This window comes from Microtus ochrogaster, chromosome 4, assembly GCF_000317375.1.
Source record: "Microtus ochrogaster isolate Prairie Vole_2 chromosome 4, MicOch1.0, whole genome shotgun sequence".
In the NCBI taxonomy this organism is placed as follows: Eukaryota; Metazoa; Chordata; class Mammalia; order Rodentia; family Cricetidae; genus Microtus; species Microtus ochrogaster.
This window is the reverse complement of record NC_022011.1, coordinates 20,227,526-20,254,146: the sequence shown is the minus strand read 5'-3', so window position 1 is coordinate 20,254,146 and position 26,621 is coordinate 20,227,526. Positions and strand designations below refer to the sequence as shown.

General features: G+C 49.0%; 1 protein-coding gene across 1 annotated transcript in view; it reads left to right on the top strand.

The window, feature by feature from the left end:
• The window catches only part of Wwp2 (WW domain containing E3 ubiquitin protein ligase 2), a 123,682-nt gene extending 101,669 nt beyond the window's left edge, over positions 1-22,013 (top strand). Inside the window, exons 10-24 of the mRNA XM_005345707.2 lie at positions 5,012-5,186; positions 9,427-9,481; positions 12,390-12,471; positions 13,262-13,390; positions 13,773-13,848; positions 14,083-14,154; positions 14,345-14,433; positions 16,477-16,636; positions 17,867-18,000; positions 18,312-18,452; positions 18,940-19,060; positions 19,355-19,459; positions 20,343-20,439; positions 20,593-20,665; positions 20,762-22,013. Coding sequence (XP_005345764.1) covers positions 5,012-5,186; positions 9,427-9,481; positions 12,390-12,471; positions 13,262-13,390; positions 13,773-13,848; positions 14,083-14,154; positions 14,345-14,433; positions 16,477-16,636; positions 17,867-18,000; positions 18,312-18,452; positions 18,940-19,060; positions 19,355-19,459; positions 20,343-20,439; positions 20,593-20,665; positions 20,762-20,861 — 1,609 coding nt within the window. The 3' untranslated portion in view covers positions 20,862-22,013. The remainder of the gene's footprint in view (positions 1-5,011; positions 5,187-9,426; positions 9,482-12,389; positions 12,472-13,261; positions 13,391-13,772; positions 13,849-14,082; positions 14,155-14,344; positions 14,434-16,476; positions 16,637-17,866; positions 18,001-18,311; positions 18,453-18,939; positions 19,061-19,354; positions 19,460-20,342; positions 20,440-20,592; positions 20,666-20,761) is intronic.
• The last annotated feature ends 4,608 nt before the right edge of the window (positions 22,014-26,621 follow it).

Sequence of the window (26,621 nt, the reverse complement as noted above, 5' to 3'; positions counted from 1 at the left end):
GCATGAGATACAATTATGATCAACTTTAAAACAGCAAATAAAACCATTATCTCAGCAAACCTACTGATTGAAACAAGATTAAAGCCAGGTGGTGATGGCACATGTTTTTAATCCCAGCACTCGGGAGGCAGAGATAGGCGGATCTCCAGGAGTTCAAGGCCATCCTAGTCCACAGAGCGAGTTCCAGGACAGCTAGGACTGTTAACAGAAAAACTCTGTCTTGAAAAACCGAAAAAAAGGAAAGAAACAAGATTGAATCAAATACTTGATTTATTATGGCTACCCTATTATAGCAAATTCCTGGCAACATATGTGCAGCGCAGTCCCTTTATTCTGGAGCACAAAGTACTGGGCCTGTAGCCAAGGCTGCATCAGGTGCTCTTTGGTCCGTCCTGAGCAATGCTCAGACCAGAGCTCGGCAGGGGGGAGGCAGACACTAGCAAGCCCCACAGACAGTTGTAGGAGGGCTATACTTACATAGGAGGATGGCATCAGTGGAGGTGCAGTGGGAATATGAAAGGTTAGGGAGTGGTGCATGGAACCATTTGCCAGAGTAGAAGATTCAAGTCAAACTGGATGCTCCAGGTGTGCTCTGTCAAGCCTTTTTTTTTTTTTTTTTTTTTTTTTTTTTTTTCGAGACAGGGTTTCTCTTTTTTTTTTGTGCTCGGTGGAGCCAGAGTGAGGAGGCTAACTCAGCTCTGTTCTTAAAGATTATGACTCCTCTCAAGATTTATAGGGAAATAAATAATGAAATTACACAGCTTAGAAGTTTGAAACTTTGGAATAGAGAGATGTTAACAGCTTGACAACTGTTAAGAGTGCTTGCTGTTCTTCCAGAAGAGCTGAGTTTGGGTCCTAGCACCCATGTCAGGTGACACAAGCATCTGTAACTCCAGCACCAGAGGACTCTGTACCTTCTTCTGTTGTGGGATATTTGATCACACGCTGACACTCCCAAGACTGCCAATAAAGTTTACTTTGAATCAGACAGCAGAGCTTGCTACTAGCTGGCCAAAATTAGCCATAGAGGTTTTGGAGGACCAAGGACATATAGAGACACAGGAAGTTATAGGGAGGGACTGAAAGAAAGGCTCGACCTTTTTTTTTTTTTTTTTTTTTTTTTTTGGATCAATAAAAACTCTGGAGTCAGATACCAGGATAAGAACCTAATTGATCAGGGAAGCAACAGAGAAGTGACCAGTGACCTCCTCTCTCTTTCTCCGTCGATCCACAACATTCTTCTGGCTTCCTAGAGCACTCGTACACATGTGGCATGTGAATGTACACACAAACACACACACACACATGTGCACACACACATGTCTAAGAAATTTGAAATTCACCCAGCAGATGACTTCTAGGTAAACATGTGGACTGAACATGTATTTATCCCATTCTTCCTGAAAACTTGCTAAAATGGCAATAAATTCATTTTAGGAAAAGCACAAATGTTCAAAAATAAGACATAGCCAGGCATGGAAGCACATGCCTATAATCCTAGCATAGGAAGTGTAGACCAGAAGATCAGAGAAGTTGAAGGAAGGATGAAGGAAATAGAAGGAGAGGGAGACAGACAAACAGACAGCACACAGGAGATAGTGACCCAGGTGTCTTTGCCGATAGGCAGGTGGTAGAGCTGAGGAAGCCTGCGGTCTGAAGGTCTGGCTGGATCTCAGCACAGAGCACCAAAGACCCTAGGAGGGTGTGTATGAGATGAAAGCCTGGAGGTCACCTCACGGCTTCTTTGCAAGAGCAGTTCAAGTCTCAGGCTGTCAGTCATCTTTCCCATTCTGTTGCCTCATGTACATGTTTGAGCACATGCATCCTGCCACATGTGCATACACACAGACATATACACACACAAACATATACACACATATACATACAGACATATACACGCACAGACATGACTGCCATTGGCCCTGAAAACTTCTCAGAGAACCAGACCATCGTTAGGGGCACAAGTCATAATTGTAGCAACGGATGAACTGAAGAAACCATCCTTAGGTTAAAGACTGGAGGGTTTTTTGTTTGTTTTGTTTTGTTGTTTTTTTTTTCTGTTTATTTGTTTGCTGGAGAAATTGGCCAGCCTATAGTAGGAAAACTGCAACTGATGTCCAAGGACCCTCAGATGGGCTAGCGGAGCCTCTGCCTCAGTAAGACATGTGCAGCCTGCAGCTCCTGCCTAAGTACTCAGCCTGCTCCTGGCTCATTCACAGTGATTCTCCTGTCTCGGCTTCCAGAAAACTGGGATTACAGACATGAATCACCATTCCCAGCTTCTAAATTTTAATTAATATCCTCAAAAGGGGAAAATGAATATGGGAAAAATGAAAATATAGCCTTGGTATACAGCAGGAGATTGTGAATCTCTTCCTACTTACTGAACTCTGTATAAATAAACACTCTGGTTGATATTCAGGCTGCAAGAGTCTCCTGATCATCCTTCCATCATGACACTTTACCTCCTCCCTAGCCCCCGGCAGTTAATGTGTGTGGCGATAGAAATAAAATCAAAGCCAAGTATAGTGATAATATACTTGTAACGTTAGTTCTTTTTGTTTGCATATTTTTATTTTATGTGTGTGAGTGTTTTGCCTATGTGCATATATGTGCACCACATGCATGTCTGGTGCCTAGTGAAGTCAGAAGAGGGTGTTGGATCCCCAAGATTGGAGGTATAGACAATTATGAGTTGCCATGTGGGTACTAGACTTGAATCCGAGTCTTCTGTGAGAGCAACAAGTGGTTTTAACCAGTAATGAATCAACATGGCAGCCCAATAATCTCAGTTCTTGGAAACAGAGACAAGAGGATGAGGCATTTAGGCTATCCACAGCTTCATTATGAGTTGGTACAGTCTCAGCTACACGAGACTATGTCAAAGTAAACAAACAAAAAGAACCCAAAACTTATTAGAATGTTTGGAGACATGAAAATTAGAACGTAAATTTAGGGAAGCTGGTATCCAAGTATGAGACCAGACAGAGAATAGGGAGTGACTGTTGTAACAAAAATAGGAAACTACCAAACCTGGGAGCTGCCAAGATGGGTGAAAGTGCTTGCCACTAAACTCAGCAACCTTACTTCAATCCCTGGAACCCGTCGACTCCTGAAACTTCCTCTGACTACCATATCTGTATATGTACACTCTGGCACATACATGTGCATACGTACACATACACACACTAAAATGGCCAAGACCAAAAACACAGATGACAACTTATGCTGGAGAGTTGGGGGATAAAAGGAACACTCCTGCATTGCTGTGGGGAGTGCAAGCTGGTACAGGCCTTTTGGATGACAGTGTGGCGATGTCTCAGAAAATTAGGAAACAACCTTCTTCAAGACCCAGAAATACCACTTTTTGTGTATATCCTAAGGTTGTTCAACTGTGCCACAAGGATATGTGCTCAACTATGTTCATAGCAGCGTTGTTAGTCATAATCTAAAAAATTTTAAAGAAAAAAATGATTACACAGAGAAACCCTGTCTCCAAAAAGGCAAGAAAGAAAAAAAAAGAGCTGGGCAATAGTGTTGCACACTTTTAATCCCAGCACTTTGGAGGTAGAGGCAGGTAGATCTCTGTTGAGTTCTCGGCCAGCCTAGTCTACAGAGTTCCAAGACAGCCAGGGCTATCACACAGAGAAACCCTATCTCGAAAAGCAAAACAGACAAACAATAAAGGAAGGAAGGGAAGGGAAGGGAAAGGAAGGGAAGGGAAGGGAAGGAAGGAAGGAAGGAAGGAAGGAAGGAAGGAAGGAAGGAAGATAAAAAAATGAGTGGACATGGTGGTGCATACCTTTAATCCCAGCACTCAAAGACAGAGGCAGGAGGCAGGTGAATCTCTGTGAGTTCAAGACCAACTTGGTTTTCATAGTGAGCTTCAGGACAGCCAGGGCTACATATGAGACCCTGTCTCAAAAAACCAAAATGAAAAGAATTGCCAAAATGGAGATGCGAAGTATCCTGATTAGCAGGGCCCACATCCAGTGCTCAGCCTGGAAAATGAAGAGTGACCCACCCAAGCCACATCTAATGGAATCTCAGAGTGCCAAGAAAGATGTTGGAAGCTTCCAGAGGGGAAAATAGGGTACATAGAAAGGACTGGGAGTGGAGAAAGCCGCAGCAGCAGTGGGTGGGCTGTCACGAGGATGGAAATAGCTCCTTCCCATTGCTTTAACATCCCTGAGACAGGGTGACTTTCAGAAACTCCACTTTGGAGCCTTTACGTGGGAAGTACTATGTCACTTACTTCAGCAAATGAGAGCAAGCTGACCCAGAAGAGAGGATGGATGCAGCACCCAGGGTACCCAACCCCAGAGTCCATTGAAAGCCCTGTCAGGAAGATGGGCTGAGACGACTTGTGACAACAGTGGAGAGCAGAGGATTGTGGACGTACAGAGCCTGCATTAGAGGAAGGGTATGGGAGACGTACAGCTAGGGAAGTAATGACATCAAGAGATAGCCTGTCCTTTTAGAGAAATAAATCACAAAAATTCAGGAGCCAGGAAGATATCTGATATCAAAGCCAGCTTGATCTACAGAGTGAGTTACAGACTAACCCAGAGTACATAGTGAGACTCTCTCTCAAATACAAACAAATCAAAACCCGGTCTGACTTAGGCTTTGTAGGGACTTTATCAGCTCATGTGATGAAAAATTCTAGATGCCCTGACTTCTAATGAAGCTTGGATCTTGTGTTTAAACACTATAGCCCTAAACCCAGCTTTTCTCCGGTGTTTGTATCCTGGGCCAACCTCACTGTGCAGCTGAACAAGTGAGGTTCAGAAAAGATGGAAGACTGTTTTCTCCCCTAGAATTTCCCAGAAAATACCCTGAGGTTCATCTTGATTGTCCCAGTAGGCGACATGCCTACTACCTGTGGCCCAGACAACTAGTCAATTCCTTATAAGACCTCCTAAGACTATGTTTAGAATTTGGTGGGGTAGGGTCGTGGGGCAGCAAAGATGGTGAGGTACCCATCTCAGCATGAGCGCCTTGTTTCCAGGTGGGAAAAACGCACAGACCCCCGAGGCAGGTTTTACTATGTGGATCACAACACCCGGACAACTACCTGGCAGCGTCCAACCGCTGAGTACGTGCGCAACTACGAGCAGTGGCAGTCCCAGCGGAACCAGCTCCAGGGGGCCATGCAGCACTTCAGCCAAAGATTCCTCTACCAGGTGAGAGGGCCAGGGCTTGCCAAGCCTGGGTGACTCCCTGTGCGTGAGCCTTTGCAGATGCACTCACTCTGCAGTGCTGCGACGCTACAGACCTCCCTCAAGGCAGTGAGGTTCCTCAAGTCTCTCACTTAGTAACACCGTGCCTGCCTGGGGTCCGTGAACCAATGAACAATGTGTCTGAAGCTGGGTTTGCCATCGTTCTTTTTGTTTTCGTAGTGGTCTTGGCTCCCTAACCCGGAAGGCCTGAGACAGCTTTCTTTGGCCCCCCTTTTTTTTTTGTCCAACTTCTCTATAAACTTTTAAAAAATCTATGAGAAGAATCTTCTTTTCTTCTGGCCCAGACTTCAAGTTCTCTAATAGGTTGTCTAGGTAGGACTGGAAGAGTCCCGGGTTCTCTTCTGCTTGGTCTTTCTGCAGTTTTTCTTTTTGCCAGCCTCTCTCATTTTAGCAAGCCCTTGGGGTAGAAATTTGGAGGGGGGGGGTTGTCTTAAGAAGTGAAACTTAAATACCAAATCCGTTTTCTTTCTGAGTATCGTGGAGCTTTGCTCTGCTTGGCTGGGGGAGCTGCCTTGTTCTGTGAATAGAAGATGTCTTGTACTGAAGAACCTTTTTTTTTTTTTTTGCCTGCGTAAAATGTCTCTGTTGGTTTTCTGCCGCGTTTGGTTTTCCCTCTCGTTTGCTATGGTGCCATGTCCTGGTTACAAGTAAGAAGGCTGCTTTCATGCAGCTATGTTGGGGTTTGGCCTTGACCCAGGGTTTTACTAGGAAGACTAAGAACTGATACTGTGCTAGCGACCCCCTCCCCACCCCACCCCCGCCTCCTCCTCTTGCTGAGCTTAAACTGAGATCTTGTTCTTTGCTGTACTTTAGAGAACATGAAATATCGTTTAAAATGGGCATCAAGGGCATCAGGATTGCTGGCTCCTGCCATCCCTTCCTGGACCGCCCTCCATACGCACCTTTTCCATGTTCCCTGGGTTACTGTTCTCTGTATTTCAATGTTTTCTTTTTTCACTGCCTAAGGTGCGTTTGTTGCTCTGAATCAGTGTGCCCATATTTTTGCTCGCTTCCCCCTTGCTAACCCCTTTTGCTCTGTGTTGTGCTCCTGCTGTGGTCCACTGAGGACACCAGCACAGTCTTGCACTAGCACCCGACCCACAGGCTACTGTTTAGGTGGCGCCTCTGTCTTCATTCCGCCTGTCCTCTGACGACTAAAGGAGGAAGTCAGGGTCTACACTACCAGCCCGGTTGCTGGTGTGGACTCGGATTGTACCTTCCAGAAACAGATGGCTCCATCCTTCCCTCCGTGAGCCCTTGGACCACATCCTCGGGCACCTGGATTTTACTTTGACTCCATCAGGTCCATCCTGCAAACATGATGCATGCCTTCTGCTCTGCACCCTCTGGCCTTCCCAGAGTCTTTTCTGCCCTTGGCTGTGATGGCTAGACATTTTTATTTCTGAATTTGTATCTTAAAATATTACAGGGACCTTGTGCTTAATCCCAGAGGGACTTGAACTCACGTGAGCTTTCTGGCTCAAGGCATGCATCCTGGACCTCCAGCCCTGGGACATTTCCCAGTCACGCTTGTGCTTCTGGTTATGAAGGATACCACTCTGCCCCTCAGAGTTATCTGCACTGCCAGGCATCAGTCCCCTTGTGCTGTTTGTGTGCTTCTCTGCCTCTGCTCTGTGTAGCTCACTTGGACCCCCCGGGAAGCTGAGGAATAGGGGCATTTAGTCCCCAGGGAAGGCATGGGGGTTTGCTTTGGGTTTTCTGGTCATGACGCAAAGCTTTTATTTATTGTTTTTCCTTCACTTCGTGTCCTTTCCTATGACTTGAGTTGTAAAATGTATCTTATGGAATAAATATCCAAAAGAATCAAGTGATCCACTTTAGCTATGAACAGTAAAATTACTGTTGGTGTCCATCTGCTCTGATTTCCCATGTGTTCTTCAGTCTCATTTCACTCTTTCCTGTCTGTCTTTCTTCAGACTCAGGGTGTGGTGAGTGGAGTCCGTGTGCTAGAAACTGGAGGGTGCCAAGGAAATTCAGTAGAGACCTGCTGTAATGAGGGAAAGCCAACATCTTAGGAAGTCTGGGGTAGAAACAGTGAAACTAAACATCAATAGCAAGGGTTAAGAAGAGGGTTGTTAGCTTAGTTCGCTGGTCCACACCTGTTGTCCTAGCTGTTTGGGAAGCTGAGGCAAGAAGGAAGTGTAAGCCTGAGTTGAAGTCAGCCTCACCTATAGAGATTTCTTTTCAAGAAAGCGAAGAAGAGACTGATGACTATTTTTGTTTCAATTTCTGTGCCATCATCAGTAGGAAACTGCTAGAGCCTGGGATGTTTTATGCATTATCTATACATTCTAAAGAACCTGAAGCATCAGATTTATATGCCAGTTGCCTCTTCTTTTTCTTTCTTTCTGTTTTCTGTTTGTTTGTTTGTTTGTTTTTTTGTTTGTTTGTTTTTGTTTTTTGAGGCAGAGTCTCTCTGTGTAGCCCCGGATGGCCTGGGCCTTGCTATATAGATAGACCAGGCTACTAGCATTGAACTCAGAGACCCATTTGCCTCTGCCTCCCAAAGTGCTGGGATTTAAGGTCCGAACCACCACACCTGGCTTGTTTCACTTGCAGGCTGGGCATGTTCTCAGTGGTAAGAGTATTCACTTAAGGTATGAATCCCTGCGTCCAGCCCCTGAAAACTGCAGAGTGATGCCTATTGCTCGCACTGACCACTGCCTTCGGCTTGGCTCTTATCTGATGGATGAGTTGTGTTTCACATCCACATTTGGCTTCACTACTAAGCGGTGAAGGCTTCCTACACCTTAACTCTGAAGCACAGTTGAAGGAGTGTTACTAGATTTCCAGCATTGAGGCATATCTGAATCGGGGTGGAGTTGGCAGTAACAGGCCCCAGACCCTAGGCCAGCTTCCCCAGCTTTGCACAGCTTCCTTTTTGCCATGTGGCAGGAGGCCCTCTACTGAATGGAGCCCTGTCCCACCAAGGCGCCTATGGTTTCAAGACTTAAATGACTCTGTTGGAGCTCACTTGGAAGAGGAGCCTGTATTGCCACCTTGGGAAGAAAGTTCCTCTGTCCCTTCGGTTGAGGGTAGAAGGCGGGCTGTGGTGGGGTTGGTTGGCATGGAGCACCACCAGTGTTTGTTCAAGCCCAGACTGAGCTCCATTCATCCTCCTGCTGGGGTGTGTGTGTGTGTGTGTGTGTGTGTGTGTGTGTGTGTGTGTGATCCCCAGATGGGGCCAGCCATGTCTGCAGCCTAAAATCTGCATTTAGAACTTGATCCCTAATGCAATGATTAAATTCTAGTAAGTGAACTAGAAACGCTTGAGTGGGGGAGAGAAAGGAGCACAGAAGTACTTGTTTCATTTAGGTATGAAAAGTTTTCGACAGTGCACCCTGCTTCCTGGAGGCTCTGAGAACTCTCCATCCACTGCACTGCTGCCCTTCCCCTGGGGCCTGGAAGCAGAAATAGCTGAGGGCACTAGTGTAAATAGCGACCCTGCTGTCATGGAGCCCCTTCCCCCTTCTCTTTCACCAGCCCCACCTCCCCAGACAGGCAAAGGCAGAACACTGAGCAACTTCAGGTTGAGGCAGGGAAAGAATAAAGGTGCTTTGTGAAGGGAAAGGAAAACATTCCTGGGGGAGGTGAGGGGCTTGGGGCATGAAAGTGCCCTCAGTCTGGGTGGATGCTGAGCTCCCAGGAGGGAGGTGGCGGGAGGAGGGCCGGGCCCCAGCCAGGAAGCCCTGGGCGTGGGCAGGGCTTGTGGGAATGATTTCATTGGAAAGGCCTGCGGTATTTTTTCCCCTCCTGTGTGTGGTTCTTGGAGAAAGTTGGAGGTGGTGAGGATTTCAGTTGCTTTGGCTGCTTGGAGCAGGAGCTGAGCAGAGGCCGGCAGTGAGCTGGCGGGGAGCTTGCTCTGAGCCTGCCTGCCATGCTCAGGCCTGGCTTCTGGGGCCCTTGCCCACCATCCTCGGATCACCTCTAACCCCACTTGCTCTCCCTGGCCCAGCCCTCAGTGCTGCATAGAATTCTTTTTCTGGTTTTTCCTAAACAAAGACTCTAAAGGAACAGATGCTGTCTAAAGTGTCGCTGCGTTCTCTCCTAAGGGCTAACATGTGGAAGTGAGTCTTTGGCTTTCCAACTCTATTGATCCATTTATTTTTAACCAGAGTCTTCGTTTTCTTAACTTCTGTGTTCTGCTGTTTTTTGTATTTAGTCTTCAAGTGCTTCATCTGACCATGATCCCTTGGGCCCCCTCCCGCCTGGTTGGGGTAAGTATTGAGTTCTTGGCCTTCTCTTTGGCAATCATAGCATTCTGTCCCCATCTCCTGCATGTGCTATCCCTCGGATTTTCGTAGCACTTAAATGCGTGCTGATAATACCCAGTTGGAGCGATGGCAGTGATAGAGCCAGTAGGGTTCTCCTGTGCCACTACAGTGGTCACCTGCCACAGCTAAAGGAGTCTGACTCCAAGAAAGATTTCCCCAAGCATCCACGGGACTGTTCTGCTTGTGTCCTGAGTTTCAGGGTGGCCACTCAGGAATCCACTGAATCCCACAGTTATTTTGACCTGTCTGATGTCCACGCAGGCTCTTCTCTGATTGTGACTCTGGCATAAGTGGCCATCTTAACAAGTCTTCTTCTTTGCAGCTCAGACACCGGAGTACAGACAACAGCCTAGTTTTGACTAGTGTCAACTGCTTATGTCTGTGGGTCCTGTTGTGAACGAGACCACAGACAAGCAGAGTTGCACACTGGGTATTGGCCTTGAGAGTACAGCAGTGCTAGTTAGTGGCTGGGGCTCCCTTGTCAATGGTAGCCACTTCTCACCTATCCCAGGGCTTTGGTATGATTTGCCAAGGGTTAAGGCCCAGGCATCCATTAAGGGCAAACTATCATGACTTGGGAGAGATTGCAGGCTTCATTGCTATTCTTCATTGTGCAAAAAAGTGTTATTAGAAATGGCAAGACTCAGGAAATTCTGTAACTGTCAGAGCTGGGCAGGATTTTATTCAACCTTCTAAGAGTCTCTGATGCCAAAGGGAGCAGTCTTCACAGAAATAAGCAAGTATTGGGTTTAATTTTTTGGCTGGGGTATCAGAAGACGGTAGGAGCTGATTTAGGTGCTCGCAGATGGTACTATGTGGGTAGGGAAGTACCACTGGGATGCTGACAGTGTCAAGGGCATCTCCAGGCTGTGCTCCTTTGATGCAGACACAGCTGTTCCCTGGTAGTAGTTTAAGAAGTTCTATCAACTCCCCCAGAGTATCATTGAGCTCCTGTTACATTCCAGAGTGCCAAGAGGCTCCTGTATCCTGGCCGGAAATATTGATTAGTAAAAGCCCATGGATTTTTTTTTTTTCAGCTAGGAAATCCCCATACATACAAACAACTTGCCTGGCTCTCCGGTCCCTGATGTAAGGTTACTGGCACCCTGAGGATTAGTGGGTAAAATGTGAGAGTAAAACTTGGGGATCCTGACATGGGCATCAGAGAAAGTGCATCAGGCTAAACAGGAGTTGGCAACACTGTATGTTAGCTGGTGACGGAGTCTGGACTGGAGTTTGGTTGTGGCTGCACGGGCAGTCCATGCAACTCAGTCAGATGCACTTTCTTCTTTCTGTAGCCATTTTGCTAAATGACAGTCACCAGGGAGAGAACTGTGGAGCCTGGGAGAGCTCACGGGTTCAGAGTGTGCAGACTTGTGAGGTAGGAAAAGAGAGTCAGGCATCAGAAAAGCAGAAGTGCTCTGTAAGTGAGAAAAGAACACTTTAGGATGGGCATGGTGGCCCTTGTCTGTAGTCGTAAAGCTGTGGAAGCTGAGGCAGGAGGAGTGCTAGATTCGAAGAATTGGAAGAAAACACTGTGCCAATACAATGTTTGGGGCTCTGGGCTGAGGTCACCAGGACGGTAGCAGGGCTGCCTCTTCCAAATGGTAAGAAGAATGGAAAAGTAAGGCCAAAAGAGAATACCTTTAATGGTGAGCCTGCTGGTCTTCCATTTACCTTGAGGTTTTAAGTGCCAATGTAGTCCTCCAAGGAGCCCCCATGGCTGCCCCTAAGTATTGTTTGGGGAGGGGGGGGGAGCGCATCTCCAGTGTAGAGCTACATCTGCTCCTGAGCAGCCATGGCATGTGACAAATGTTTCCAAGTCCATTTGTCCCAAAAACATGAACCGCTGTGCTCACAAAGACTCCCCTATCCCCACACTGCAAAACTCTTCCAGAAGGCTGTCCAGGGGGTACATAGGCCTCCAAGCAGTAGCAACACAAGGCCAGTGGCCAAGGGCTCTGACCCACTGTACAGATCACCCTGCTTTCTTATTGGCCATGGCTTTGACCCTTGACTGAGCAGCCATGGAGGATGCAGTTTACAACAGTGGATCCCACCTGGAGCAGCCAATCCCTCAGAAACCTTAGGGTGGGGACTGGGGTAGGGGTGGGAGCTGCTCTTTAAGGCCAGACATACCCACTATCTGGAGATGGAAAGTCTGTAAAGGTACTACTGCCTCCTGCTCCCTCCTTTCCTTTCCTTTCTTAGCTTAGTGAGGGTGTGGTTGACAAAGTCTCTTTATAGTTTCAGTTGTGTAGAGTCAGAGACAAGACCTCGGCATACAAGAACTTTCTCAGCATGGTTCTAGAGGGGAGCAGGGGCTGCTGGTCTCCCCATTTCTTCCCCTTTTCAGTTGTTAGGGTCCTCTAGCTCCTGGAACTAATTATCATTGTTTCGTTACTGTACTGTGTCACTGTATGAGGTGAGTGCGTTAGTCTGCTGATTGCCAGGACAGACACAGCTCCCTGCTCAGGAACTTCCTGGAAAAAGTGGCCCTGTTGAAGCTTGGAGCTTGCCTCTGGTTTTCTTCTACCCACCTTCCATTCCAGCCTGAGGGAGAGGAGGTGGCAGGATAGCCGTACTGCACAGCTGGTTCACAGGGTTGCCCATCTATACTGCCACACTGCCCTTCCATCTGACAGGGGTTGGGAGTGGGTGTCCCCTTCCCCTGCCCTGCAACAGGAAAAGGCCCTTTGGTGACAAGTGTGGCTGGGCCAGACTCTCTCCTCTTAACCTATAGTAGGTTGGTGATGGGAACAGAAATTCTAACTCGTCACACGGGCAGCAGGAGCCAAGGGACAGACTGTATTAATCTGATTGCACGCTCTCCTTTCTTCTCCTGTGGCAGAGAAGAGGCAGGACAATGGACGGGTGTATTACGTGAACCACAACACGCGCACTACCCAGTGGGAGGACCCACGGACCCAGGGGTGAGGACTCAGGTGGAGGGGCTGTGAGGGATGGGGCGAGGGTCAAATAGCCTTTGCATTTGCCTCATGGTGCTAACATTCGGGGACTGTGAACCTTCCATGAGGATGCATAGCTGTCTACTGAGAGCATCACACTCTTCTAGTGGGCACAGGGACATGGGAGGAGATTAGGCAGGCACTGAGAATTGGAAGTTGAGGGCACTCCTGCCTCTCAGAAGTAGGACAGGAAAACCAAAAAAAAAAAAAAAAAAAAAAAAAAAAAAAAAAAAAAAAAAAAAAAAAAAAAAGGGAAAAGAAAGAAAGTAAAATTTAAGCTGGGCAGTGATGGCTCACACCTTCAATCCCAGCCCTCAGGAGGTAGAGGCAGGCGAATCTCTGTGAGTTCAAGGCCAGCCTGATATACAAGAACTAGTTCCAGGACAGGCTCCAAAGCAACACAGGAAAAACCCTGTCTCGATAAACCAAAGGGGAGAGACAGAAACAAAGAGAGAAAGAAAGAAAGGAAAGAAGAAAGAAGAAGAGCAGGGACACTTGATATCTCAAGACTGCTAATGATCATGCAGGCTAATGTCACCCACCCTGGACTGGCATTTTAGCCCCGTAATAAATGGCCCCCTTTTGCACATGACCTGTTTTCTCACAACTTGAGTCTTGCCAGGTGTATATCCTTGGGGTGCCCCTTCCCCTGCGGAGGGCTCTGAAGAGCCTAGAGAAGGCAAAGACAAAGTAGGACTTTGGGGACCCCAGCCTCTAAGCACGACAGCCTATAACTCCTCTTCTGTATTTTTAGGATGATTCAGGAGCCAGCCCTGCCCCCAGGGTGGGAGATGAAATACACTAGCGAGGGTGTGCGGTACTTTGTGGACCACAATACCCGCACCACCACCTTTAAGGATCCTCGCCCAGGGTTCGAGTCAGGGTAAGAACCTTCACAGCCACAGCCTTGTCCCCCAACACAACCCCAGTCTGTCTTATTCAGCTGGCTGGGGAGGAGGGGTCTCTATGTGTTGTGCCAATCATTGCCTCTAGTGCCAATGTGGATGTCACCACTCAGGGATGGGCCCGGGGCCATCCTCCTTACCCAGAGCAGGGTGTGGAGGTGTGTGACCTCTAAAAGTGAGCGGTGTGGCATTGTTGCCACGCTTCTTTCCCTCTCGGTGGCAGTCGCTCCCTCTGTGTCTCACTTTACTCCTCTTTAAATTCACGGAGCAGAGCATCCCCGTTCCCTAGGGCTCTCAGAAATGGACTGCTCGTTTTCTGAGAGATCAAACAGGTTCCAGCGCATCCTTTGTTCTTGCCAGGACAAAGCAAGGCTCACCTGGTGCCTATGACCGAAGTTTTCGGTGGAAGTATCACCAGTTCCGGTTCCTCTGTCACGTGAGTCCTGGTTTTGGGGCTCCTATGGGAGTGGGGCTGTTAAGTGCTGTCAGCCGGGTCTCCCAGACCCACCTAGCACGGGGGGGGGGTGTCTTAGATGGGTGCAAGATGCTTGCCCCACTCTGAGCTGCTTGTCTCTAAGGAGTAGTCTTCTAATCCTGGGTTATGGGGCTGTGCTGTCACAGATGGGAGAGCCCATTCAGCCCCAATTGACAGTGTTCCTTTCCTTTTTAGTCAAATGCCCTACCCAGCCACGTGAAGATCAGCGTTTCCAGGCAGACACTCTTTGAGGACTCTTTCCAGCAGGTTAGAGAATATTATTGATGCTGGGATCCTGGGCCAAGTAGGTTTTCCTCCCACCACCTAACCCCACCTCAGAGTGTAAGCATTGGTGACTATATCTGCTAGACAATAAGCCTCAGCATCCCCTGCCCCCACATCCCTGCCTGCTGTGCTGGGGTCATGGGCAGGATGGCCGGATGCCCTGTCTCCCCAGATTATGAACATGAAACCTTATGACCTGCGCCGCCGGCTCTACATCATCATGCGTGGTGAGGAGGGCCTGGACTACGGCGGCATTGCCAGGTGAGCTAGGGTGCCCAGAGGGCTCTACTCTACCCCATGTCCCCTCGCTATAGGGCCCATGGCTAGAAACCTCCTCCATGCTGTTCTTCATCCCCTGAGTTCTCCTGCATCAATAGGATGGGCCCTGGTGTGATACTGAGAATCATCTCTTGGGTTGGGGATGTGGCTCAATTAAGTTAGGATGCTTGTCTAGTGAGTAGGCCCTGGGTTCGATCTCTAGCAACACATAAATCAGGCCTGGCAGGTAGTTCACATCTATAGTTGTACCATTTGAGCAATAAAAACAGAAGGATTAGACATTCAAAGCTGTCCTTGCCTACATAGTAAATTTTAGGCCAACATGGGTCTCTGAGATCCTGTCTCCGAAAGGAAAAGGTGGAAAATCCCATGACAAATGTCTGGGTAGTCCCAGTGAGCCATGAAGCAGGGGCAGCCTTAGCCCTTTGGTTACTAGATTACAGGGGTACTGAAGGATTCTCGAGGAGGGACGTGATGCTCTGTGCCAGCCAGTGTATCATTTTTCTCTACTTACAAAGCAACCTGTCAAGTTGTATCAGCGAGCAGTAGGGTCTGTGGGTACCCCTTAAAATCAGCTCTCGGCTTTCCTTTTTCCTGAGACAGCCAGAGCAGGTGAAGTCAGGTTTCTCAGAGTATATCTGATGTCTCTAAGCAGTCCATCCCCTGCTGCATCGTGTGCACCAGTCAACAAAGTCCCTTAAAGAACCCAAAGCACTGTGTTACTTTCACCCCACAAAAGTTAGCAGGCTGTTTGGCAAAGCATCGCCTTGGACGACAGGCAGAGGGCCCTGGCAGTGAGAAGGAGCATCTTGGCTGTGGTGACCTCTTATCTGCTGACCTTGTGGTGGGGGGATATCTTCTTGCTTGGCATTGGGCTCACCCACCTCTGGTCCTGTTTGCTGGTGGTGTACTCTTCTTGTTGACCCCATCCTGTGAATGGATTGTTCTTTTTTCGTGGTGACCTCCCCAGGCTGTGCTTGGTGGGCTTCTGGTGTGGCTCCCTCCCTGTGTGTCTCTCTCTGTGTCCTGCCAGTGGTTTTACCCTATGGTAGGTTACGTCATGCTGTTCTACCACAGGGTAGAACCACGGACAGGATACCGGGGCACCCTCTACATCGAAGGACTTCGTCTACACAGCCACAAACAGACCAGCAGCCAGAGGCTGGCCCCCTTGGCCCGTGTTCCCTGTTGGTTTAGCTCAAGCCCTAAAGGACCCCGATTTCTGGCTTATACTTGGGGTGTAGATAGATGCTAAGGCATCTGTTGGGTGGTGTCAGTCGAGAAGAATGTGTCCGAGTTTGGGATAGGGTATGCCGATGGGTTCTGGGGTGAAGGGAGGGCAACATGCAAGTGAGGTAGGTACCTGTAGGATAGCTAGAATCAATGAGGTTCCTGGAGGCTGAGTGGATCCCAGAGCCTTCAGGGATGGGTTTTGGAACATGCAACTGTCTGTGTATTCGTCACATTGCATTTCATACCAGGTTGGGTGCATACTGTCATAGAGCAGAAATGTCATTGTAATAAATGTGTATATTTACGATTTCATTGCATTTATTTGTTTATTTGGGGGCATAGATGTATGAGTGTGGTTCTTATGGCCCATATAGCGTGTGTGAAGGTCAGAGGACAACTTATGGGGTTCAGTTCTCATCTTTCACCAAGTAGGTCCCAGGGATCGAACTCAGATTGTCAGACTTGGATGCAAGAGCCTTTATCTGCTTACCCATCTTGCCAGCCCAGTCTGTAGTGTTGTGGTGTAGTGCCTTTGTACAGCACATAGCCCCACAGGATGCATGGTGGTCCTGCGTTTGAGGAGCCCCTTTGCCACCAGAAGCTCTAGATACTGTAATGTAAATGTCCTATGGGAGCCAACACGCAAGTTTTTCTGAGTGCCACTTTCAGGTGCTATTGTTTTGCCTCACCCAAGAACTGGGATGAGCTGGCGCTCTGACTCCCAGGACACACACGTTCAGATGGTCTGACACAGCAGAGGGCTCCATTGTTCTGTCCTCTCTCCTCTCACAGAGAGTGGTTTTTCCTCCTGTCCCATGAGGTGCTCAACCCTATGTACTGTCTATTTGAATACGCTGGGAAGAACAATTACTGCCTGCAGATCAACCCAGCCTCTTCCATCAACCCTGACCACCTCACCTACTTCCGCTTTATCGGCAGATTCATCGCCATGGTAAGGGGCCTGGGATCTCTAAGGAGGCCTCTAGTGACCAGGGGGCAGCAGTGGCATGCGCTGCAGACCTTAGGAATCGGGATCCTGCCCTCTGTCTAGGATTTGCCATGACTCTCCCCTCTTCCTCACACGATTTCTAACCGAAAATTAACAAACAAAAAGCAAGGTAGTTGTGGAGAAGTGAGATACTTTGCAGTGGCCATCTGGGGCGGTTACAGGGTTTCTCATGTGACTTACTATACAGAAGCCCAGGGACTTCACCTAGGTCCATTGGGACTTACAGGGTGTAACTAGGCCAAGTAAAACCCTGTCTGCCTGCTGCCTCTCACTTGGGGGTACTGCATCTTTCATGAGCCGCAATAGCAAGGGGACCTTTGGAAATGTCTGCCCGAGACACAGCCTTCTGGAAGAGAGTTAGGAATTGGCATGGGCTTAGGTCAGAGCCATAGTGAACTGGCTGCTGCAAGGCCAGGGGCCTTCCCAGCAACTGTAGTCACCTAGAAGTACAGGCTCTCAACATAGCAGTGAAGAGGGCCGTACCGCATGATGACCCACACTGAGCAGGGGCCTGCGAGGCTGTGCTCTGACTGTGCCCCAATGATAGCTTTTCTTTGTTGATGTCCTGAGTCTTACCCCACACATTCCCTTCTCTAGAATACCAAGGACCTAAGGCTCTGTCACTAAATATGGCCATTCCCATCATCTGGAAGTTCTTGTTAAGTGCTGGCAATGGCTCCAGAAGTGGGCACGTTCTTCCTGGGTCTAGAGACCTGCCTGGCCCAGCAGCAGACAACGACAGAGTGGCCAGACTCTTAGACTGTTACTCACCGCTGGCTGACAGTTCTCGCCAGCCTCAGTGTCTGCATTATTCTTGGCCTCTTGTGCCACCCGCTCAGAGTGCCAGTGAATCAGGACTAGAGCTGTATTGAACAAGTTTTCCATGGAAGTGGGGGACAGGCCTTTGCCCAAAGAGGGAGTGGCCTGGCCAGTGTGCTGGGCAGACAGTGGGCCTGCTTTGCCCATGCCTGTGGCTTTCAGGGTGGGATGAGTCTGTCCATATGCCCAAGTCAGAGAAAAGTGCTTGTTTCCCACACCTCCCCTTCAGCTAGGGCAGCTGGCTTCCAGGGAGTCCTTTCAAGGGGAGGGCAGTTGACATCCAGAGCTCTCCTGAGTCTGCCTTGGGTGCTGTCCAGAAAGTAAAACCCTCTGCTGTGCCTCTCCCTTGCCCAGGCTCTGTACCATGGAAAGTTCATCGACACAGGCTTTACCCTTCCTTTCTACAAGCGGATGCTCAACAAGAGGCCGACGCTGAAGGACCTAGAGTCCATTGACCCCGAGTTTTATAACTCCATTGTCTGGATCAAGTGAGTCCTGGCTTGCCCTGCTCTGATGGAGCTGAGCTCTGATTGGCCAGTTGGCACCCTGACCCTGATTTCCTCTACTAGGAGATCCCTGGGTGCTTACCTGGCCTCCCCAGGTCTATAGCAATAGAGCTTCTAGGTCCCCTGTTCTTGATTCTCTCTCTGGAGCAGAGACTGTACCAAGCCACTGGTCAGGGTTCCTGGTCACCTAGTGAGTTTCTAGTGCCTCTCGGGTGCCTTAGTAAGAGGTCGAGCAAGTCAAGGGTAGGCCTTGATAAGGTGGACATCTTCCCCCTTGGCCTCCTGTGTCCCAGAGAGAACAACCTAGAAGAGTGTGGCCTGGAGCTGTTCTTCATCCAGGACATGGAGATCCTGGGCAAGGTGACAACCCATGAGCTGAAGGAAGGCGGCGAGAGCATCCGAGTTACAGAGGAGAACAAGGAAGAGTACATCATGTGAGTCTCAGATCCGGGGAGGGGCACGTTACAGAGAAAGGGCATTTGCCCTGTTTTCGTACCATCTTTGACCAGTCCCCGCTATGGGGCCCATAGTGCCCACAGACTGCACAAATATCCTGGCTCTATCTGCCTTGGTTGGTGACATAATGACTTGAGCTATGGACCTGGAGCCTCTGGTTACCAGCTCTGGGTTGATCTTTTTGTGTTCAAGAGGCTTTCCAACTGCAGGGAACTTTTTAAAGAAATATAAAGCTTAGATGTTATCATCTCTTCTGACCCAGAGGATTTCTGTGTCCAGTGAATTTCAGTCTCTGGCTCTCCACTGCGCATGTACAGACTTCCCGTTCAGGTTCTTTAGGCTGTTTGCTCTGTCCCATTAAACCATGGAGTTGTTACTTGTGAGGTTAAGTCTGAGGCTCAGCAGTTAAAGAGTGCACCAGGCAGGGCGGCCTGGGCTCCTTCAATGGCTTGTCCTTGGTTTTAGGCTGCTGACTGACTGGCGATTCACCCGAGGAGTGGAAGAACAGACCAAAGCCTTCCTGGATGGCTTCAATGAGGTGGCCCCTCTAGAGTGGTTGCGATATTTTGATGAGAAAGAGCTGGAGGTGGGTGCCAAAAGTTGTGGGCCCTTGAGTTCAGGTCTTTTAGGGTATCCCAGATACTCAACCACCAAGCCCCACACTTCAAGCTAGAGGCAGCAGTGTGGGTAGTGTCTCCTGGATCCTCAGCCCTAACTTCTCTGTGCATAGAGAGCAAGGACATTAAAATTTCTGAAAAAAGTAGCGGGTTAACAGAGTTTGGGAGTCACGTTATGGTGGGAGGAGGCAGCACCATGTGGGCGTGAAGCAGTGCCATGCGGAGGGCTTGCTGCAGGCTTGCTGACATGTCCCTCCCTACAGCTGATGCTGTGCGGCATGCAGGAGATAGACATGAGCGACTGGCAGAAGAACGCCATCTACCGGCACTACACCAAGAGCAGCAAGCAGATCCAGTGGTTCTGGCAGGTGCGTCCTGGGCTCTGTGTCGCCCTGTTGTCAGGGATGGTTACCAGTTACCCAAAGGACATGACCCCAGACTCAAGGACCTTTCATCTTTGACACATTCCTCCCCTCCCAACTTGGAGAAGTAGAGGATAAACCTATCTCTGGGCAGGATAGAGGTTGTTGTAGCTACATTGTCGCTAGTTTGCATGACATAGGTTGTCAGCAGTCAACAGTGGCTGGGAGCCAAGGGGACCCGTGGCCAGGAAGTTCAGCTGCAATGGCTATGTAGTCTCCTCCAGTCAGATGGGGTAAGAAAGGAAGGCACACGTGTCTAGAAAAATACAGTGAGCCCATTATCTTGAATTGAATGTCTTAGTCCCTTTATATATGTGGATTTTACAGCTGTTTAACAAGGAGAGTGTGCAGTGAAAAAGACATATACAAGTATCCTTATATGATGTGTGTGTGTGTACTTGCATGTAAAGTTTTTGTGGAGGTATAGTTCACATGGCATGCAATTCATCATCTTAGATATTTTGAGGTGTTCAAGTCAGTGGTTTTAGCTCCTTCATTGTGTTGTACAACCAACAGCATTATTCAACTTTACTACAGTTCATTTCCCCAAAAAGAAACCCTGTTTCCACCAAACAGCTACTCCCAACCTTAGTGTGTCTTTAAAAGCAGACTTGGGGAGAGGATGGGGAAATACCCGGCCCAGGATGTCCCTGATACTCATGGACCTTTGTGGGACATTCTACAAACACCCTTAGAGAAAGCATCTTTGACAGTCCCTGATTGCTGTCTGTCTCCCCTTCCTGGTGTGGCCCCGCCTGGCCTGGAGATGTCCCTGCTGAGGCCTGAAGTGCTGGGCTAACGGCACCCCTGACGCCTTCTGGAATTGCAGGTGGTGAAGGAGATGGACAACGAAAAGAGGATCCGGCTATTGCAGTTTGTCACTGGAACCTGCCGTCTGCCTGTTGGGGGATTTGCTGAACTCATTGGTGCGTTTTTTCCTTTGTCCTCCTGGGGCCTTGGCTGGGGGTGAGGACAGCATGGGCCATATACATCTTCCTGGAATTTGGGGAGGGAAAGGGTCTTGTTTTGGGAAAGGCCATCTGTGTTGACACAAAGTAACACCTTGCCTTGGATGACAGGGAGCAATGGACCCCAGAAGTTCTGCATTGACAGAGTTGGCAAGGAAACCTGGCTACCCCGAAGCCATACATGGTGAGTTTGCTGGAAGCCGGCAGGCCGGGAGCCTCACTGGTGGGGGCAGGACTCTGAAGCCCTGGTCTCCCCATGCCACCCTTCTGTCTTTTACAGCTTCAACCGCCTGGACCTCCCGCCCTACAAGAGCTATGAGCAGCTGAAAGAGAAGCTGCTGTATGCCATCGAGGAGACTGAGGGTTTTGGGCAGGAGTAGCCAAGGCTGTCCCTCCCATACCCTCCAGCACAAGTAGTCCTGAGTTCTTCCTGCCTGAGACACCATTGGCTGCACAGCCCTTGGAAGGCCCCTTTGGATAGTGGCCCTGTATGGATCCGTGCTTGGATCATGTTGGTGACTGAAGAGTCTGACCCCAAGAGGCCCTGTGGCCCCTTTCTCCTACTTGATGATGGCAGTCTGGAATAAAGCCCCTGTCACCTTTGACTTCATCACCTGTTGCAAAGTCAGAGGGCTGCCCTTCTGCAATTTTGTCCCCTCCACTAGGACCAATTCTGGGTGTGTGTGAGTGCGTAAGGGAATGTGCCCTGCCTCAAAGGGCTGCCCCAGAAGCTGGGCCTCACATGGTAGGTGAAGAGATAGGCTGTGTGGCTTGGCTGACTGGACCCAGAAAGCCAAGGGTCTTTGGCAGCAGAAGAGGCTCCGCTTCCGTTGACCTTTCCTGGAGTCTGTGTGGAGCAGGCCTGAGGAGCACAGGCCTGAGGAGCAGCTCTGCATCAAAGTTGTCTTTGCTATACTGCCCGGTGGGCTGCAGCCCAGGGGACCGAGCAGGAAGCACTCAGTACTACCAGTTCATCTCTTCCTAGCAAGCAAAGGGTTGAAGAAGTCACCACCTGTGTGTCAGTGGGAAGAGACAGACTCCCTGGACTGTCTTGTGACATAAACTTGAAGTATATTCATGTATAGGGTTGCCTTCTGTTTTATTTGAGTATGCCGCTATCACCTTCTGTCAAAGAGCTGATGCCCCAGGTGTTCTGGGTTGTTGAGGGGCTCAGCCCTCTTGATCCAATAGCTTCCCCAACAGCTGCTCCCCTCAGGAACCCGCTTAGCAGTTCCCCAGCTCAAGAGGCCTGGCTCTGCAGCCCAGTGCATCCCTGCCACCCTCAAATCCTCCACTGACAAGATCCCTTTGCTAGACCAGGCAAGGCCAGTTAGGACCAGGTTGGCCATACTGTCTCTCAGTGGCTTCTGGAGCTCGCAGTGGCTTAGGATGGGGCACATCTCGGCCAGCCGAGTGTTTGTGCTGTTCAGGCATGAGAAAAAGACACCGGTTGGCCGGGCGATGGTGGCGCACGCCTTTAATCCCAGCACTCGGGAGGCAGAGGCAGGCGGATCTCTGTGAGTTCGAGACCAGCCTGGTCTACAGAGCTAGTTCCAGGACAGGCTCCAAAGCCACAGAGAAACCCTGTCTCGAAAAAAAAAAAAAAAAAGACACCGGTTGGATTTATGGCGCTCTGGACAGCCTCCCATGTAGGTCCACAGGCCTCTCTGGGGTTTCAGAGCAGTTATAGTGGCACACTCCCTCATGCAGCCTCCCTGCACATACTAGCTCTGGGGTACCCCAGGCATGCTCTTAAACCAGTCACAGGAGCCTTCTGAAGACAGGCCCTTTCTGCCTTCATCCTTCCTCCAGTACAGCCTGTGACCCCCCACACACACACTGCACATGCTGATTTGAGTGGCTCCGCTTACTGCTGCTCACCTTTCTCTCCCATGCAGTCTCTTGCCATACTCCCCATGCGCATCACAGAAGCTGCTCAGTACTGGGTGGGGTACCAGCTGCCAGCAAGGTCAGTCAGGAAGCATCAGGTTCACAGGTGTTTGTGTGTGTGTGTGTGTGTGTGTGTGTGTGTGTGTGTGTGTGTGTGTAACTGAAGTGTGTACAGAAAGGTCTGTGCTAGCTAGCACCAAGTTGGTTGACAGATTGTTTTGTAATGCCTGCCCCTGCCTTGGTATTGCCAGTTTCTTGTGCAATAAACAATCAGCAGCCGTGGGTGGTGTCAGTGTGGCTGTTTACACACACTCTTCTGGGAAGAGGCTGCCATCCCCACAGGTCTTCCAGAATCTCCAGGCCAAAGCAGAGTGATAATGCCCAGCCTTGCTGCCTTAGAGGAGTTCGGGTACCAGTAACCAAGTAGCTTTACGTCTGGGCTGGATGGCTGGGTACTGGTAACCAAGGTAGCCTTACTTCTGGGATGGATGGTTAAGTACCAATAACCAAAGTAGCCTTACTTCTGGAACAGGTGGCAAGTTCTTCTCCGGAGGTCACTTGCCTCAGCCCTGGTCACTGTGTTACTCTCTTAGCAATAAAATCGTTCCTTTTGGAGCAGAAGTGGCTCAGGTTGCATGAGTCCTATGACAAGGGATTCCTTGATGTTGAAGTCAGGGTCACACCTTGGTTTAACACACAATTATATTGACAGGTAAAACTTCTAAGATGGAGCTGGGTATAGTGGTGCATTTCCTACAATCCTAGTAATTGGAAGGCTGAGGCAGAAGGATTGCTCCACGTTTGACGCTAGACTACATAGACTGCCCCTGCCTCCAAAAGAGCCGAAGTGGGGAGAGAGATGACTCGGTGGTCTTTATTGCCCCACAGTGGACCCAGATTCAGTTCTCAGCATCCACACGGTGGCTCACATCGCCTGTAACTCAAGTGCCAAGGGATCTGTCACCCTCTTCTGACCCCCACAGGCACCAGGCACAAATGCCACACATTGATACATGCAGGCAAAACATGAATACTCCCATATCACAAGACTTCCTAAAAGCCAAACAAGTGTGGGCTAGACCACCACCTGATGAGTGGACATTGAAATGACTACATGTTCTTTGGTTTGGTTTGGTTTTTTGAGACATGATCTCTTTGTGTAGCACTGGCTCTCCTAGAACTTGCTCTGTAGACCAGGCTGGCCTCAGACTCAGAGATCTGCTTGTCTGTTCCTTCCAAATGCCAGAACTAAAGGCATGCGCCACCACAGCCCAGCTAGTGACTGTCACATTCTAATCACACTGATAACAGGCGGTGGAGGCTGGCTCCTTAAAGTGTAATGGCTAGTTCACTTCCTCATTTTACTTCGGGGTGCGAGAGCTTGAAAACTTTGTGCTTGCTAAGCATGCAAAACCCAGGTCTATGCCCTTCCAAAGGCTTTTTTCCACTTGATGGGAAACACTATACTTTGATTAAAAATTATTGGAGAACATTCACATGGTATACATAAGTAAGGCTTTTTTGTTGTTGTTGTTGTTGTTGTTTTGTTTTCTTGAGACAGGAACTCACTATGTAGTAGCCTTTGCTGGCTTGGGAACTCTGCGTAGCCTAGGCTGGTCCCAAACTCAGCAGCAGTCTGCCTGTTTCTGCCTCTGCAGTGCTGGGCACTTTAGTAAACTTTAATAAGTTTTAGTATGACCTGCCACAGTGGGGACTCACCTACATGTCTCCAGGCATAACTGCCACTCAGCGGGCAGTGGTCCTTCCAGACAAGTCTGTGTCCATATGCAAATTATAGATGTCTTAGTTAGGGTTTCTGTTGCTGTGAAGAGACACCATGACCACAACAACTCTTACAAAAGAAAAACATTAAATAGGGGTAACCTACATTTTCAGAGGCTTAGTCCATCGTCATGGTGTGACATGCAGGCAGACTTGGTGCTGGAGAAGTAGCCGAGTGACCTATATCTTGACTTGTGGGCAACAGGAAGTGGTCTGTCTCACTGGGCGTGGCTTGAGCATATGAAACCTTTCAGACCAGCCCCGTAGGTATGTGTGATTTTTAAATATACTGGAAATGGGATTGCATAGCTGTTGTTTCATTAATGAGGTGTTGGGGCACTTAGCATGTTGGTCACTGTATTTCATTTCTTCTCTGCCATATGACTTTCATACCATTGTTCTATAATGTACCCATTGCCTTCCTGAAGTGAGCTGTGGATGTCTCCAGCAACTTGGCAGTGTCTACACGGCTTCATCAAATGACCTTGGGCAGGCCCAGCAGGAGACAGTTCTGAAAGCCCGATTGTTGTGTCTAGTGGGTTTTGTTACATTTGAGTTCATTACTAAGGAACACAATCTGTCTTAAAATAGTGATCTTGCTGGATGATGGTGGCACAGACCTTTAATCCCAGCACTCCTGAGGCAGAGGTAGGCGGACCTCTGTGAGTTCAAGGCCAGCCTGGTCTACAAGAGTTAGTTTCAGGACTGAGAAAGCCTGTCTCAAAAAATAAATATATAAATAATAAAAAGAAGAGGGATCTTCTTGCCTCTCTCCTGACCACTAAGATTTCAGACACTCACCACCACTTCCAACTAGACTTTTTTTTAATTTAATTTTTTAATTTATTTTTTACATACCAATCCCAGTTTCCCCTCCCTCCTCTCTTCCCGCACCCCCCTTTCCAACCATCCCACTCTCACCTACTCCTCAGAGAGGTTAAGGCCTCCCCTGGGAAGTCTGAACTAGGTTCTATGCAAATGACAATGGTGTGGCTTGGGCAGTATATGGGGCCACTGGCAGGAGAATCAGGATCGAACTCTAATGCATGAACTGACTCTGTGGAGCCCAATCTCTATGGAGATATACCCTGCTCAGCCTCGGCACTGGGAGAAGGGGGATTCATCCTGCCTCAACGAGGTAATGGGATATACTTAGTTTCCAACTATACCTTTTAAAGAAAAAAATGTAAAATGTTCAAATTCAAAGATACAAAGGGTCTGCACGAAAGACCTCTGTCACTCTGGTGTCGTGTTCTCCCCCCCCCCCCCCCCGCCCGCCAATCCCCAGTCCCTGTCTGTTCTGAGCCATTCAGATCTGCTGCCACCGCTCCAGCAACTCGCCCTTTCACCCTTGTTAGGTCTCAGGCTCTCCACACGTCTAGATGAGCTGGACTATAGGAGGATTTCTGCCGATAGGTAAAAGCCAGCTTTCCTCAGGAGCTGGTGACATGGCAGTGAGATGGCCTTCCCGTCCTCAAAAGTTGTCCCTCTCCACAGCGACTCATCCTACACAGAATTCTCGTGATTTGTCCGCCCGCGCTCTCTTGCTCCTCTGGGCTCTCTCGCTTGTCGTCTCCACTCTTCTTTCCTGTATCGCTGGCCCTGGCCGTGTCCAGTCTGCTTTCCTTTCTCTCTTCTCTGGGCTTTTCCGGGTGCTTTTGGATATTCTGGAATGGAGAGGTCATGTCGGCAGTTTCTTTACTGTTCCCTGCATATACCCATGTCTCCCCTTTTTTCTTTTCAGATCTTAATTGCTGTTATTTATAATATGTAGCAGCTCAGACCTAAAATGCTTCCGATTCCCCCAGTTTCAGTCTTGCTTACCGCTTTGCATGTGGTGGCGTCTGACCCAAAGAATCTGTGGTCTAGGTTTTTTTTATTTATTTTTTTTTAGTTTAGGTTTTTTCTTCTTTTTTAAAAAAATTATTTATTTATTTATTTATTAAAGATTTCTGCCTTCTCCCCTCCACCGCCTCCCATATCCTTCCCCCTCCCCCAATCAAGTCCCCCTCCCTCGTCAGCCCTAAGAGCAATCAGGGTTCCCTGCCTTGTGGGAAGTCCAAGGACCTCCCACCTCCTTCCAGGTCTAGTAAGGTGAGCATCCAAACTGCCTAGGCTCCTACAAAGCCAGTACATGCAGTAGGATCAAAACCCTGTGTCATTGATCTTCTCAGCAGTCCTCATTGTCCGACCCAAAAAGAGGAACATGGGATGTACTCACTCATATTTGGTTTCTAGCCATAAATAAAGGACATTGAGCCTATAATTCGTGATCCTAGAGAAGCTAAATAAGAAGGTGAGCCCAAAGAAAGACATATAGTCATCCTCCTGGAGATTAACCTTCATCGGGCGATGAAAGCAGACAGAGACAGAGACCCAAATTGGAACACCAGACTGAAATCCCAAGGTCCAAATCAGGAGCAGAAGGAGAGAGAGCACAAGCAAGGAACTCAGGACCGCGAGGGGTG